Genomic DNA, 16,416 nt, shown 5'->3' with positions numbered 1-16,416 from the left:
GAGCATTCCAAATAGAAGGATCAGCCAGTGCAAAGGCTTCTACGTGGGGACCTTGGACATACCGGAGGTGGGTGGATGAGTAGGTGACTGCCCACCCACGGTGGCATCGAGTCTCCTGCGAAGCCCTCTGCACCACTTATAACTACAGTTCTCCCTCTCCCTTCTACAGCACTTTGTAGTGACCGCTAGGCTATCTTTGGTGACATCGTCTGACGTGTTACCCTGTATAAGTCAGTCTCTTCGGAACCCTTTGCGGTCAAGGACTATGTCATATTCATCTTTGTTTCTCCAGGATTTAGCACTGTTCCTAAAATGAGCAAGTTCCCAGTAAATGTTTAAGCAAAATAAATGTTAAACAGGACATAAAGCTCCAAAAGCAGAAGGGCTCTGAAAGTAGACAGCCAGGCTCATTCCTGGGCTACAAGTGTTTCTTTGAGGAGTTTGCAATCCCTCAGAAACTTCTCAAGCCAGTATGGGGTTCAAACCTGCCTTGGAGCATCCTCCAAGGCAAATTTAGAGCTCTTTTTCTTTCCTTTGAACACTTTAGATCATGACTCAAAGCCAGAAAGATGCATTTTACATGGCAAGCTGGCACACACGTAAGTATTAACTGTGCTATAAAACAAAGTATATCATTACTATGTGTAACACAGACTGATATTTTCTGTACCAGTTTCTATACCGTCCATGGTACAGAATGCTGATCATGACCCCTTTCGTGGATTTCAAGACTCCCAAGTGGTTTGCAACCCACAGAGTGAGAAAATCCTGCTTTCAAGGATCAAGAGATTCTTCGGAGGTAAACTTCAGAGAAAGCAGCGTGAACTCTACCTGCAGAGCCACGGACCCCTGAGCACATTCCGGCCATTGGTTGAATATTTGCACAAAACTGGCCAAGGCCATGTGGCAACCAGGTGGAGTGAGCCATCCCTGACCAACACTTAGGTTGGGTCTGAGGGGCACCTTTGTAAGTCAGAATTCCATTGTTTGAGCGCTGAAAAGTTGTTGCAAGTAGGTTTCCTAGTCATTCCGTCCACCATATCTATACATAGTATTATGAATGTTTTAGGTAAACGTGTTGTTTCTAAAATGAGACCGTGGGCCCACTGAGATATAAGGAACTTACCATTTCCTCTGCCAGTGTGTTTATATAAATATTGCTGTCGTTAAGCGTGTTCAAATAGCAGAACTATTTCAGTCTTTTTATCTCTTTAAAACTAATTTAAATCTGAGCATTAAAAGACTGTTTGATACCATATGTTTGTTTTAGATAGGAAATGAAATCTATTCTAAACAGAAGGGTTTATGAAATCTGTATTCTAAACATAAGGGCTTATGAAATGAGTATATAGGAGCAGCAGTTGGGGTAGATTGTTTCTTGTGGCCACGGAGTCCTCCTGTCTAGTGTGCCTGACCCTTTTGTCATGTGATTTTGCTGTTCCTGAACCTCCAGAGGGAAAGTCTAACTTCATCACTGCTCCCTCCCCTGAATGTGTTCTCAGATGCTTTGTTAAGAATCCAACATTTGCTGGATAGAAAGTCATTTTATTGTGGCATGTAAGTCTACTTGGAAATTGCTGATTTTTCTCCTTGAAGACCCTTTAGAATCTACTTTCAAAAATGACCAGGGACTATGAACAAAGAGTCTCACAAGCCTTTCGTAAAAATATCGGATAGGCTTCAAGAACATAACCAAAGACCATCACAAACTGGAAAGATACCCATCACACATCCCAAGTAGCTGTGTACATGGAAGGAAAAAATTAAGTGTTTTAGCGATGTCCCTGGCATACCTATGTGTGCACCCTATTGCATTTTGAGGCCCAAATATTTCCTCTGTGGAAGCAACTTGGTGCATGCACGCATGTCTGTGTTTTTTCCAATCTAGATGGATACTATAGTAGGAGATAACCTAGACAAGCAATGTACAAAGACGCTTCTGATAGCATCCCAACTTCCATGGATAGCTTATAAGGGCAATTACTCCTTTTCTGTGTCAGCCTTTTTTGAAAACAGCACTGTGTATTGGTTTGGTTGCCCTGAGAAGACCTGAAGATGAGATTATGATCCTTCACCTCAAATTAAAGAAGGCTTAAAAAAAAAAAAAAAGGCTTGTCTCAGGAACCATTTGACAAGTTCAAATATTAGCTGATTCAGATACCAGCCTCTTTTTTTTTTTTTTAAGATTTTATTTATTTATTTGAGAGAGAGAGAATGAGAGAGAGCACATGAGAGGGAGGAGGGTCAGAGGCAGAAGCAGGCTCCCTGCCGAGCAGGGAGCCCGATGCGGGACTCGATCCAGGGACTCCAGGATCATGATCTGAGCCGAAGGCAGTCGCTTAACCGACTGAGCCACCCAGGCGCCCCTTGATACCAGCCTCTTAACAGCATCTGCAACTTAATGCTTTTCATAGGTGGTATGTCTATGTTGTTAAATTATGTTATCAAATTCCCTCTAATCTTTGTAGATTATGCTTTAATTTGCTATTCTGTCAATTTTATCAGAATTGTCTATTTCATGCTATTTGACTATAGGAAATACTAACCTAGTAAAATGCAGCACTTACCAGTAAGATGGGCTTGTGATAAAAGCCACATGAAACAGGTATCACCTTCAAGTTAATAAACATCTCATGTTCTGGTATAATTTGGTTTATTCCCAGGACCTGTGGGAAAAATAGTGATATAAACTTACTTTTTCTGCCCCTTAAAGTAGTCATGGATTTCCAATCTTTGGCTTATTTTATTTAAATTGATTGGAACAATTTATCTGACTCTCAGATATCTATATGTAGAAATTATTGTAAATTCAAACCAAACTCAGGGTGGCTCAATCAGTTAAGCGTCTGCCTTCAGTTCAGGTCATGATCCCAGGGTCCTGGGATCGAGCCCCGCATCAGGCTCCCTGCTTAGCAGGGAAACAGAACCTGCTTCTCCGTCTCCTGCTCCCCCTGCTTGTGCTCTCTCTCTGACAAATAAATAAATAAAATCTTTAAAAAAAATTCAGACCAAACTCTATATTCCTCATACTTAGCATGAGCAGGCTCTCTGTCCAAATCTTTCCTTTGAAAGTTAAAGCTTTAATGCTGGTAGCAAGAGCAGTTTGCCTCTTCTGAAGAATCATAGAAACACAATCTAGTTTTTACCTGTGGCCTTTGGATTTTGATGCACATCGAATTTGATGCTAGGAGTTACACAGAAAAGTCAATAAGGATCCATGGATCATTGCCTTGCTATGCCATCGGGTGAATTAGTCTGCCGGTGTAATGTGCTCCAGCTTGGGTAATGGACCTATTTAGTAGCAAGACAACAGCCATATGAAACACCTGGGTGGGCTCCCAAGGTACTTTCAAGCAGATTAGATTTCAGTTATCTAATGTGAGGTCATGAAGGCTTGGACAGCTGGGGCCAGTTCCACATCATGGGTAGACTCTGACACCTGCCTACTGGATGTATAAGGTAAAAGGTACTTGGGGTCAAAGCTGACCCCTGGGCTCCAGGAGTAGATATGGGTCAGCACATGAGGTCTCAAGCAGCAGTTACAAATGTCGGAAAAGTCTCCATGCAGGACAGGATAGAGTCACATTTTCCTTTGGCACTTTCATTAGACGTGTTCCTTGCCAGGGAAGCCTGGTTGCTGTGTTGCTAGATTGAACTTCAATTGATTTATTCTTGTTTAGAATTTTAAGTGCTGTTAAACAGAAACTATGCCTTCTCTATCAGAAGTCAGGGCCCGAGAGGCATTGAGTTCCTTTAGCTGCCTCACAAAAGGCAGCATTTGGGGCACACAGGCACTGGCATAAGACCATCTTTTTGAGTGTTCCTAGGAGATCATGGTGGCTCCATAATGCACCACTTCTTCCAGTCCGGCCAGGGACTTTGAATGATCCAATAAAATGTAATGATCAAAGGTTTCAAATGCCGCTGATAAGTCATATAGATCTGTGCCCAGGATGCCTTAAATTGACTTGTGGATGTTTCTCATCCATCACGAAGGACTTGGTGATTTGAATTTAGTACTTTGATGTTGCCAGTAATTGTTTGCAACTGCAGCTGAATGGCCTGAAGGCATTGCTGATTTCTCCCTTTCTCATCTTGCAAAGAGCTAGTGAAGTTCTCAGAGGCGGTTCTCAACTCAATGGGAACTGTGGCCTAAAATTTAGGACAAAAGAAAGGTTCCACAAACACTTGGAATAGACCAACATCATTGCCGTAATGAATCATTCCCAATGTGTTCCATGCTGAATCAAACCATCCTCCCAAGTCCAAAGCCACTCCACTGGACACATACTAAGATTCACTTTCTGGTTTTTATAAGGGAATTACTAAAGAAACCATTGGGATAGCTCCACTTATTCTTTTAGTAAACATTTTTCATATATCAATCTGCAAATATCTTTCCAAAATGTATTTAAACCAGTTTCTCAATACTTGGAAACAATGCTTTGGATTGTCCCTTTTTGGAGACCTCACTGCTGTTTGGATTAAATTAAAACTCCCCCATTTTAACACCACCTTCTAGTGATGTTCTTCTAAACCAGCTTCCTTTGTCTCCTCAACCACTTGCTCCTACAGTCACATGGTTCATGCCTATTTTCTGGCTGAGCAGATCTTACCAGTATCCATGCATGGATGTCCATCTTTAGTTTCTCAAATCATGTGTCCACCTGCCTATTATAAATATTATATATATCTTAATCATTATTTTATACCAATTTATCAATTTGTAGATCTTTGTAAATCTTTTGCATTTCAAAATCCTGTTTAAAAAATCCTCCAGGGGCGACTGGGTGGCTCAGTTGGTTGAACCTCTGACTCTTGGTTTCAGCTCAGGTCATGATCTCGGGGTTTTGAGATCGAGCCCCACGTTATCCGGCTACATGCTCAGCAGGGAGTCAGCTTGAGATTCTCTCTCTCCCTCTGCCCCTCCCCACTCACATTCTCTTTCTCTCTCTCTCTCTCAAATAAATGAACCTTAAAATATATATATATCAATAAGAGCTCCTCCAAAGGCTCTTTTCAAGTAAACTCAACTGTTATCCTTCTAGTTATTCCACAGGTTGTCATAAATCTTCTGAATATTGACTAACATCATAAATATCTAGAGGTAAGATGGTAAACTATGGAAAACTGAAAGATCAACCGACCAGGCACTGGACTCCTTCATAAACCACAGTAAATGACAAGACTGTAGTCAATATCTCAGAGCCTCTACTGTGGTTGTTGAACGCTGGTGTTGATGTCACTTTTATGCTCATTTATCATTAAGTTGCAAGGGTGATAACATATGCTGCATTAGTGTGACTAGTGTTTGTTTTAAAATAAATGTTGATGATGAAGCAAAAAGCGTTAGGTAGTGGGAAACAAACCTGACAATAGCAATTTATTTACATATTAGGGGCATAGACCCCGCTCACACATACACACACAAAATTCTCTTGTCTGGGGCACTTCAGATTCCAAAGATTTCTGAATTTAGAGGTTGATCTTTGTTCCTCTAGCACTGCTTGTTCAATTCAGCATGCGTTTGTTAATTACCCACTCTGCCAGGGGTCCTAAGTGATTGACTAAGGTGAGGTGCTTGCTATTAAGGAGCTTACGGTGTAATGTTCCCCCACCTTACTCCCTCCCTGTCAACTTCCTCATAGTCTTGCTTAAGCACTTGCTCTATCCTTATCTTAAATGTACATACTTATTTGTGTACTGGTTTAGTGTCGCCCATCTTCCTCCAGTTGTCTACAAGCTCGACAAGATGAAGACCTTTGTGTGTTGTGTGCTGATGAAATCCAGAGTGCCTCGAAGACTGCCCAGTTTATTTTGGGCATTCAGTAAATGTTAAATTAGTAAATTAAGGGGATACAACCAAAATACAACTACAACTAGACACCTAAGACAACGTGGGATATGACATACCCTAAAAAGGTACAGGGCAGCTCTACATTTTGTAGGATTCTCAGTGTACCACATCTGGGGAGATTGCTATTTAAGAAAAGGAACAGGGGTGGCCAGGTGGCTCAGTCGGTTGAGCATCTGACTCTTGATTTCAGCTCAGGTCATGATCTCAGGGTTGTGAGATCGAGCCCCACGCTGGGCTCTGTGTTAGGAGTGGAGCCTGCTTGGGTTTCTCTCTCTCCCTCTCCCTCTGCCCCTCCCCACCCCCCTCTCTCCCTCTCTAAAAAAAAGGGGGGGGCATAAATTTTAAGTTAAAAACATAAAAGATGCTTATTTAGAATGATTGAAAACCACAACAATTTATAAATCAATATATTGGAGATGTCAGAAAATACGAAAAAATATTTAATGATCTACTAATTGAGTACATATTAAAATGCCTGAAAATAACTCTTACAATTTTTGACTGCATGTTCTTCAATTACCTCTTCATATGTAACATTTTTCATACATTGAATGAACGAGTGATTCAGTCTTTGCTATCGCATGGTTATTCGAAATGCTGTTTAAGTAATATTTGGGATGTATAAACATGGGGCTTTGCACATACATTCTTGTAATCTGTGAAGCCACTACAGGTTTGCATCTCACTAGCTTGGGAATTTTAATTCTATGCTGCATTTTCCGTATAGGAGAGAACTTCCTATTTGTCAAGGTATCAGTGAGAACTGAATTATTCAAATACTGAATTATATGCAATATTATACATTGGGTGAGTGGAAGAATTTTCTGTAGACTAGCTTCTGGCTTTGTGCATTTCCTATCTTGCTTATCTTTCAGTACCCACACCTTTCTATATGGGTACAAAAAGAACACATTTATTTCCGTATGTCAGCTGACCCTCTACCTTTGTGTCATGATGCTTGGTGAACCCAACACAGTGAGTAACAGGATTCTACCTATATTCCTCACCAAGGAATAACTATACACTATACACACCTCCCTGCTAATAACTAGACACAGTGTTGTCTGTGAACTATACAAATATAGTCTATTGTATTCAAATGAGATACACACCCAACTGATTTTCCCTTTAACTGGATCCCAGAAATGTCCTTGGCCACTCTAGGTTCACCAGGAGGAATCTTTAGAGTTGAAAGAGATAGAATTAACCTATTGCAATTAAACTATTATACTCATGTAAAGTTTACAAAATCATACAATCATGCGATTGTGTTACTTAGGTTCCTCCTGGGAGCTTGTGCTGGGCCCTGAAGTTACGCTTCATTAGCTCTGCAGCAAATCTGTATCTGGTATTCCAAGGAAGTAGAGGTTATTTATGACTTAAAGACTGGACTGGATTACAACTGATTGTATTAGAGAACAATAATTTAGAGGTTAGAACTAGCATGAACACTGAGTCTGCAGGGCATTTTTAGGCAATGGCAGATGGTCCTGTTTGGCATGAACCACGTGGCAAAGAATGCGATACAAGATGTAATCAGAGAGGTAGGTTGGGGGAAACCAATGAGGTCCTTGAATACCTTGAACAAGAAATTGGAGGTTGATGTGCATAGGTCAGATTCCTTCCTTCCACCTCTATGATTTGGGAGCTTTTATTTGGCTTTGCTAATTAGGGTATCTTTAGTTGTGTTTGCTAATGCTTTGTTCCTTTTTTAGTGCATACCTTTCAAAAATCTGGACCTTTGCTTGTATTGAGATTCCTCTGTAGCTTGTCATTGTTTTGTTTTCTTAATATTTTGGATTTTACTCTAACTAAAATGACCACGTCTGTATTTACTCCATCAGCATTACTGAAACACAGTGAATTTTGTCCCTTTTTTACTTGCCACTGTTTTTAATATAACACTTGGGACCTAGTGCATATCTAATACATAGCGTTAACTGACTTTAAATAACATGAGTACATCAATATTGTGAAGTAGTTTAAACAATATAAAAAATTCTAGATTTGTGTATATCAACTGGCTAAAATGTGAAAAATTCAATATAAGAAAAAGCATGTATCCTCAGAAATACAGCAATAATATACTGTGAGTTGAAGGCATAACCATTTTCAGAAAAAAGTATAATTTCCACTAAAGGTCAGTTTAAAACCCCCTCACTTGTTTTTATAGCAGCGGCACTCCAATTTGAGCAGCTTTCCAAGTAGTGAAACGTCTTTTATCATGTATGTGCCCATTCATATCTGTTGTGTAGCTGGTAACTATTCTGTGAATTACTTGCATTTGTCCTTTCGTGTTTTGAACAGACATGGTTTTTGCAGCCCACAATGAAAGAAAAAGTGATACTGTTCATCAACTTGAACTTCTTTGCTCCTTTTATGGCAATACTGGGAGTTACTTTCCTAAAGGAGTGATATTTAAGACTAAAGTATTTGGACAGCTACAATTCTGCTAAAATTTGAGTTGGTTTCTCTAGTGTGGTTTTTCCATCATGATGTCTGAAAGCATGTCACAGCTGCCCCATTCATCACAGGCCAGGCGCCAAAGTTGGTCAAGCACTCCTGTAGTGAAAGCGGTCTCTTCTTGGTCCTTTGCCATAAATTCTGCCACTATTGATATCATTACAAGGTTTTTTTTTTTTAAATGGCTCTCCAGATTTCAGTGCAATGCAGTTTGTTAGGTTTCAGTTGAAAAGCCTTCTCTAGCACCCATAAAATCCTTACAAAAAGGAAAATGTAGTTGTCTCCTTTACCAGTGAGGTACTACTTTCACTCATCTTTTTTTATTGAGGTATTGACAGGATCAATAGGAAGAAAATACTGATAAGACATTTAAGCCATCTGCAAGAGAGATCATGCACTCTGGGAGAGGTGCTGGTGTGCCTTGGCCAGTGGGTCAAGCATCTTGCCAGACATGCCCATGTGACTGTAGCTTAATGTTTGCCTTTTAGCTACTCATCCCCACCACCCTTGTCTTTTATCTGTAACTCTCTATCCAGATCTTTCTGCTGTCCTCCTCAGATGAAAAGAAGGGCCCCTGCATTGAAGAGCTGTCATTTCCCTTTTTCTCACACACCTACTCACAGAGAGAATGTAACCCCACAACAGAAAAGTGTCAAGGGAATAACTGGAGTAGAAATCAAGTCCAAGAGACTTAGAAACTTAATTTCTCTGGACTTCAATTTCCTAATTGGCTATATAAATCACAGAAGTCTCTCTTTGTAGATCTGGAATGGGACTTTGGTGTAGCTTATCCAACATGCTTGCTTAGCTGATGAGGAGAGAGGTGAGACTCTGAGGTAGAGCAGCTTCCTGGAAGTTATGCAATGTTAGTGCCACCTCTAGAAGGCAGATCTTCTGACCCCCAGTCTCTCTTCACCATATCTCGGGAGGACATATCCATATTTTAATGTCAAAATGATTCAATTAATGTCAAATTTATTCAATGAGTGTTGAAGTACAGGATAATTGAAAGGCATTCCTCTATGTGCTGACTAGTACAAACTCTATTAAGGAAATGTACTATGGGAAACCAAGATGCAGCTCATGCCTATTGTTAATATTAATATACTATTAATATTGATTACCTGGAAAAATGTGTCTTTTCCTATTTATCACTTTTTAAGTTTATAAGATTTTTAACCATTTGCAATTCATTTTTATCCTCAAAGTGAAATATTTACCAATTTAGGTGTATTTTGATAGATTTCTCCCCTTTCATATTTATCATGTTATCCTCAGTGTCAGTAGCATTGACAAGAGAGCGTGTTTTCTTTCTTTAAACTATCTGTTTTGGTGATTTGATAATTCAGTAGCATAGAAGTAATCCCTTAGTGCAAAGGAAAATTGAAACCCTAAAAGACCAGGTTTTATCCCCTCTCTGTACATAAACAGTTTATCTTGGAAACTCCAGTCCCTTTCTCCGTTCTCCCACCCTACCTTCCCTCTAGGTTTGCTTCTGTGGCTTTGTTAACCACTTGCCATTCTAGATACCCTTTCTTTCTGAAGATTCCGTAAGAAAGTAAAATTCTGTTTTTCTCATTGTTTTACATGTGATGTCATTGATACACTTGTACTGATTCCTTTTTTTCTTTTATTTACCTTATCTTTATCTCTCCTCACTCATTCTGGAAGCCAATATGATTTCTAATACGAACTTCATACTCATCTTTATGAATTCCCAACTGAACATCTAGTGTCTTATTTCTCACACATCTCAAGACATCTTGGATTAAAATCAAATCCTTCTAACCCTCAATAGGCTGAAGCCAAGATTCATGGGTTTGTTTTTTCTGAAACAAATCATAGCAATTGCTGAAATTCTCCTATTGCTCTCTCTTCCCTAAGCAAGAAGTATAAGAAAGGTTTTAGATTTCTCTTTTATGCTTCTCATCTGCTTTGTATGTGTAGTCATTGCTAAATTCTCCCATGTCTTCTTCTAGTTAACCATTCCATTTCTGCCTGTGACTGCTGAGTTTCTATCCATTTCCCTCACATTGCCCTTCAGGCCTCTCTGGGCTTGAGTCCACCAACTTCTTAGAGAATGCCTTGTCGGCGTGTGAACTGGGATGCCCTTGAGCTCTTCAGGTTTCAGTTGCCTTAGAATGAATAGCACCAATATTGATGACAAACTAGCCTTTTGGCTTTGCTCAGGAGAATCATGAACCATTTTTAGATGAATCTCTACTCTTACCAATTTAGAACATGTACCTTTGTGATGTTTGGTATGGGATTGATGTTTTTTATCTTCTCTGCCCACTGAGGCATCGTGTGGATGATTCCTCTGGGCTTTGGTTTCAATCTCTATAACTGCCTATCTTTCTAAAATGTCTTTTAAAATCTTGGGGCACCTGGTGGCTCAGTTGGTTAAGCATCTGCCCTCAGCTCAGGTCATATTCCCAGGGTCCTGGGATTGAGCCCTGCATTGGGCTCCCTGCTTAGTGGGAAGCCTGCTTCTCTCTCTCTCTCTCTCTCTCTCTGCAAATAAATAAAAATAAAATCTTAAAAAAAAAGATGTCTTTCAAAATCTCCAAAACAGAATTTTATGTACAACACATCATCTGTCATTTAAGCTAATTCCATCCCAAACACATTCTCCAAATGTGGAAAAAATCCATCCAGGGTTGTGTGTGTGTGTGTGTGAGAGAGAGAGAGAGGGAGGGAGATTATAACAAAGAGACAGAAACTTACATAGATAACTTGAATTTGTGTTGGCCTTTATATCTTGCATGACTCATTCATGTACCCATTTAATCCTTTTAACTAGCTGCTACCTCTTTCAGAACTCTTTTCCCCAAAATGAAGTAGGTGATCCTCCTCTGGTTCCCCTTATTTATATTTATAAGGGACATTGGACAAGTAACTGTACCCCTTTGAATTCTGGTTTTACCATCATTAAAATGATGATTGCTTGAGCAGTGGGAGATGTGCCATCATTCATAGACACCCAGGAACTGACTCCAGTGCTTATTGGCAGAAGGCCTGGAGGACCTGATAAGTCTAGTCATCTTCTTAAAGGGAAGTACAGTGAGTGTGTGAATAATTTTGTCCTGAGCGTAACATAAGCCCTGGTTATGTATGAACAGTGCTCCAGAAAGAATTTAGACTTTCCTGATATGGCAAGCCCCTATCGTCAAGGACAGAGTCACCAGCAGCTACACACTTGATCAGGAACTCTTCTGGTTGGAGGGATACTGCTTCTCTTTGGTGCCCTTTGGCTTCCATTAAGTTTCTGTGCATCTGCCTAAATAAAAGGGGACTCGATCCAGTCTACAGCATGTGTGTTCTTTGGTATGGATTCAGTAATCCATATATAACCCCACTAGAACACTGCACTGGTATCTACCTGTGTGTAAACTGTTCTTTGTCCTCACATCCTCTTTTTTTAAAAAAAAACCTAAGTAAGCACCATGACTACTCATCTTAATATCAGCCACCTCTTGTACAGCTCCTGATGTGTAATGAGGCCTCAAATTAGTTAACCATGTGGAAAAACATAATGCAATTGTGTAAGATTTTGTGCTTTAAGGTACATAACATTTCTTATTTTATTTGAACTTTGCTGCCGGCAGCTTTTAAACTCTGATTCCAAAGAATACTGCTGTTCTCTTGAGCTGAACTGAGGACTTTTGCCTCTAAAATCTAATAATAAGAGTCTTCTTAATTAACTGAAAAATACCAATGAATAATGGGTTATTTTTTCCATTTTCTTTTTTTTTTTAAAGATTTTATTTATTTATTTGACAGAGAGAGATGCAGCGAGAGAGGGAACACAAGCAGGGGGAGTGGGAGAAGGGAGAAGCAGGTTTCCTGTGGAGCAAGGAGCCCAATGTGGGGCTCGATCCCAGGACCCTGGGGATCATGACCCAAGCTGAAGGCAGACGCTTAACAACTGAGCCACACAGGTGCCCCTATTTTTTCCATTTTCAACTCCCTTCCTACACCATCATTTTTTTTTTCTTAAAAGCTTTGATTTCTATAGTAAGTTTATAGCTGGTTCAGCACAGAATTATGTTTTACTATTTTAATTTACATATTATTTCTTTTTTAAATTTTATTTACTTATTTGAGAGAGAGAGTGCACAAGCAGGGTGGGAGGGGCAGAGGGAGAGGGAGAAGCAGACTCCCTGCTGAGCAGGGAGCCCAACATGGGACTACATCACGGGACTCAATCCCGGCCCCCGGGATCATGACCTGAGCCAAAGGCAGACGCTTAACCAACTGAGCCAACCAGGCGCCCTAATTTATGTATTATTTCATGAAAATTGACTTTTAGGTGTTCAGCTTTTTGAGCAGATAACACTGTTCACAACAATAGCAAGTGCTATTAACTCTGTTTTATTGGGGGGTTTGGAATTTCCTGCATGAAAATTGCAGACTGGACAGTTCCATGTCCCATGCATGCCTTCTTTTATTTCAGCCTTCTATCAATATTATGATGTATTTTTATCACCAGGTTTTAAATGATGAGACTGTGTCACCAAGCAGTCAGTGTCACAGAGCCAGGAGAGGTGAATCTCAGTCTTCATGACTCCAAAACCCATGGTCCTCTCACTGTACGGACACATGATAGTTCTTAAGCCTAATCTTACTGTTAGGTTATAAGCTCCTTCAGTGCGGAGCTTATGTTTTATTTACTTTTTCCCTCCCACAGAAAATTCTATACAACTGGCTGTGGTTGTCTCCCCTTTCATTTTGGTTAGCAGTGCTTGCAAGGTGGGCCTTCTACTCTATTACATATATACAAGGACTTCCCCAAATCATCTCCAGTACTTAGAATTACTTGTCTTCTGTTCTATAGTAGGATGCATCTGTCTGTCTTTAAGTTACAACTCAGTCTGTTCCTGGCAGGCACCTTCAAATGAGGCTTGGCAATTTAAAAAAACAAATATCAAATGAATTTTAAATTGCCAAAGGAAGGGTTGTTTAAAACTCTCTGAGATAGTGGTTCATATTGAAATATGCTTATTATTAGTTCCAGTGTGAAATGATTTATACTTGTTACTAACACGTTAAGACAGCCGAAGGAAAATTTGAAGGTGACTCAACAGGAGACATTCAAGTGTGGAATCCAGAAAAAGTAGAGAAGAACAAAACTTATTCCAGATGAGTTGGGAATATGTTTAAGGTCTAGCCACCTTCATTTGTTTTTTGGATAATGTTCCAAATAATGGGTACACTGGTACAAACCTGAGCTATCTTGTTCTGGGAGACACACTGTAATATTATGGCCTACTGATTGAATGCTCAAACTCAAATTCATATTGTCATCGAATTATGTCTTAAATAATTTAGCATTTTGTTATTAAAACAGCTGTTTTAATGGTAAGTGAAGAGTCATAACAATGTCCTTAGAGTTGCAGGAAAATTATCTAGGGTTAAGAAAAATATATTTATTATCCAGGAAAAGTAAAGGTCCCTCTCTCTCTCTCTCTCTCTCTCTCTCTCTCACACACACACACACACACGTATATTCTGTATATATTCATATATATGTGTGTGTGTGTGACTCAGCTGAAAAAACAGTACAGTTGTCAATCACTAAAATTTCCATTTCTGTGCCTCTGAATCAACTTATTTTTGGATCTTGGTGTCCCATGCTGGTTCTACTTGCTTTTGTTTGTTTTTAGATCATTGGCATGCAATGTCCTAGTCTGGGTTAAATGTTCAGAAACTAACTGGAGTTTCATAGAGTTTTCCCCATTCTCATCTGAATTTTCAGGATAATAGGTTGCTTCTGAGGATATCACATTTAGACTGATGTGTCCACTTTATGTTAAGGGTAATTCAGATCACCTGAATCAGGGGAAGTAGTGGCACAGGACTGGGACCCTATTGTCTTGAGATTTTTATGATATTTTCTCTTCCACTTATTTTCTTTTAATGTCTCATTCAAGAGAGTGGCCAGCCATACAGCCATTGCTGTGTCAGTTGCTTAAGAAATTTTTAGATGGAAATGGAGGAATTAGGGAATAATGTAGTGAAATGTTTATTAATAAAAAAGAAATAATGGACTGTAAACTTGGACTTTATAATACCTTTTGGTTAGTGTTTCATCCTCAGTAGCATGTTAATTTCCTATTATAAAAGAAGTTATTTTTTAAAAAGCAACAAGGATAAGAAGAGTCTGAACAAAGATGGAAGGTATTAGCGTGTATATTTTGTACACAGAATAAAAATGTTGGAGCACATATAAAAATCAGATTTGTAAATAATTTCAAAATGGATTCACTTTTTGTAACTGTACCATAGAAAATGAAATAGGAAAAAATGTTCTTTTAAGGAGCAGTAGCTCGAGAGAGTTGGGGAAGATTCTGCAGAATATTGATAAATGGAGAATTGCATTTCTAATGTTTCCCACTTTTCCCCACAGCATGCAAATAAAAAGTTAATTTTTACATGAGAGCAATTTTTAGACCACAAAAGGACTTTTCTGAGAGTCTCCTTTACAGTGGCCAATTTTGTATGAAACAAATTATTTTAGGCCTAATTGCAGGCAGACTAGTTAGGTCGCCAGCTCTGTTAAGGTTGAATTTCACTTGAACTTTCTAATAGTATGATCTTTTCTCAGAATTTAATAACTGGCTCAAATATTTAATAGTGGAAGCTTTCATTATATTAAAAAGAAATCAAGATATATTTTTAGAAGAACTAACTTATTTTCCTTATCAGTTTTATCGACTTTGGGAGAAAAGGAAGAGAATGGAGCCAATCTCTTTCTGTACTTAAATAGACATTAATGCTATAACCCCAGCAAGTAATATATTTTAGTGTATATCATTATTCAAAAGATTTAGGAAGCACCAAATGGCAGCAATAACTATACTTCTAGCTCTACTGAATAGCAAATTGCACTGACTGTGTGAACCTCTTCACTTGTCTGCTGGATAATCATTCTTTTTAATACTCAGATACATTCTCTAGATCAGTTGCAGTTGCACACTGTCAACTTCTGCATTGCCTAATGGTTTTTGGTTAAGTACAATGACTTGTTTTGAAATGCAAGTGGGAAAGGATGAAAGTTGAAAGATTTTGTTTCTATGTGTCAGTCTATAAATAGATGACAAAAGATCATTAAATGGATTAATTTACAAGCATCCTTAGAAATAGAATGTTTTTACATAAAAGCATGTTGTAAACCTTTTTAATTAAATTGCATTGTACCATGCACTCTCTTCTCCCCAGGGTTCTGTTGACCTCTCACCTCTTATTTTGTCCTACAGGCACTCCATTGCTGGTGAGGAGAAGCAGTGACCCAGCGCCAGGCCCACCTGCTGATGCCCAGCCAAGTGCTTCACACCCCAGTGGCCAGAGTCTGAAACCTGTTATTCTAGTAGGTATCCTGCAGTTTGGCTTTCTAATGAAAGATCAAAGTGCCTTACCCATAGACTAACCGGGACTTCACAGTCTTAAGTTGATCATTAGAGAGTGTTTGATAGGACATATAGTATTAGTAATAGCAACTATGAGCTATCACTAGAACTTACATTCTAACAATTTACATAGCACTGACTATGTGCCAAGGACTCTTTTAAGTGCTTTACAATAAGTCGTTTAAACTTCCACATCAAGGTGGGCAAATTTTTGCCTCCATTTTACTGATAATGCCATTGAGGCAGGGGGAGGCTTAGTAGTTTATCTAAGGTCACAACTAGTAAGTGACACAGTCAAGAATTTAACCCAGGTGGTTTGGCTCCAAAGTCCGTGCTCTTAACCAGCACACCACACTGTTGAATTTCCTCCATCCTCCTGTTTTAGTGATGCCCAAGGATATCATTTTATATATCTTCAGTGTGTTAATGCAGGGCTTTGTGAAGTCCTGCCATGGTGAATGGTCATAGAGTTTCAAGATACCAATACCATGTAAATGTGGTGCTGGTACTGGGTTTCTAGAACTCAACATCCAAACGAAAGAAAAATAAAATTATATACCAGAAGTGCTTATAACAAGACACACTTATAGCTGATGGGTTAAATGGAGAATGAATCCTGAAGAGATGATGTCCTCCTTTCATATGGTACTGTCGGATCTTTCTGATAAATTCTGAGTCACTTGGAAG

The 16,416-nt window shown here is 39.2% G+C and overlaps 1 protein-coding gene across 2 annotated transcripts in view; it reads left to right on the top strand.

The window, feature by feature from the left end:
* Positions 1-16,416, top strand: part of PARD3B (par-3 family cell polarity regulator beta) — a 995,632-nt gene that overhangs the window by 458,760 nt on the left and 520,456 nt on the right. For both annotated transcript variants that reach the window (XM_035007317.1, XM_035007318.1), the window contains exon 4: positions 15,580-15,689. In XM_035007317.1, the coding sequence (XP_034863208.1) occupies positions 15,580-15,689 (110 nt within the window). The remainder of the gene's footprint in view (positions 1-15,579; positions 15,690-16,416) is intronic.

This window comes from Mirounga leonina, unplaced genomic scaffold (genome assembly GCF_011800145.1).
Source record: "Mirounga leonina isolate KUSES-001 unplaced genomic scaffold, KU_Mleo_1.0 Mir_151, whole genome shotgun sequence".
NCBI classification, from domain to species: Eukaryota; Metazoa; Chordata; class Mammalia; order Carnivora; family Phocidae; genus Mirounga; species Mirounga leonina.
This window is presented reverse-complemented; position numbering and strand designations above follow the sequence as displayed.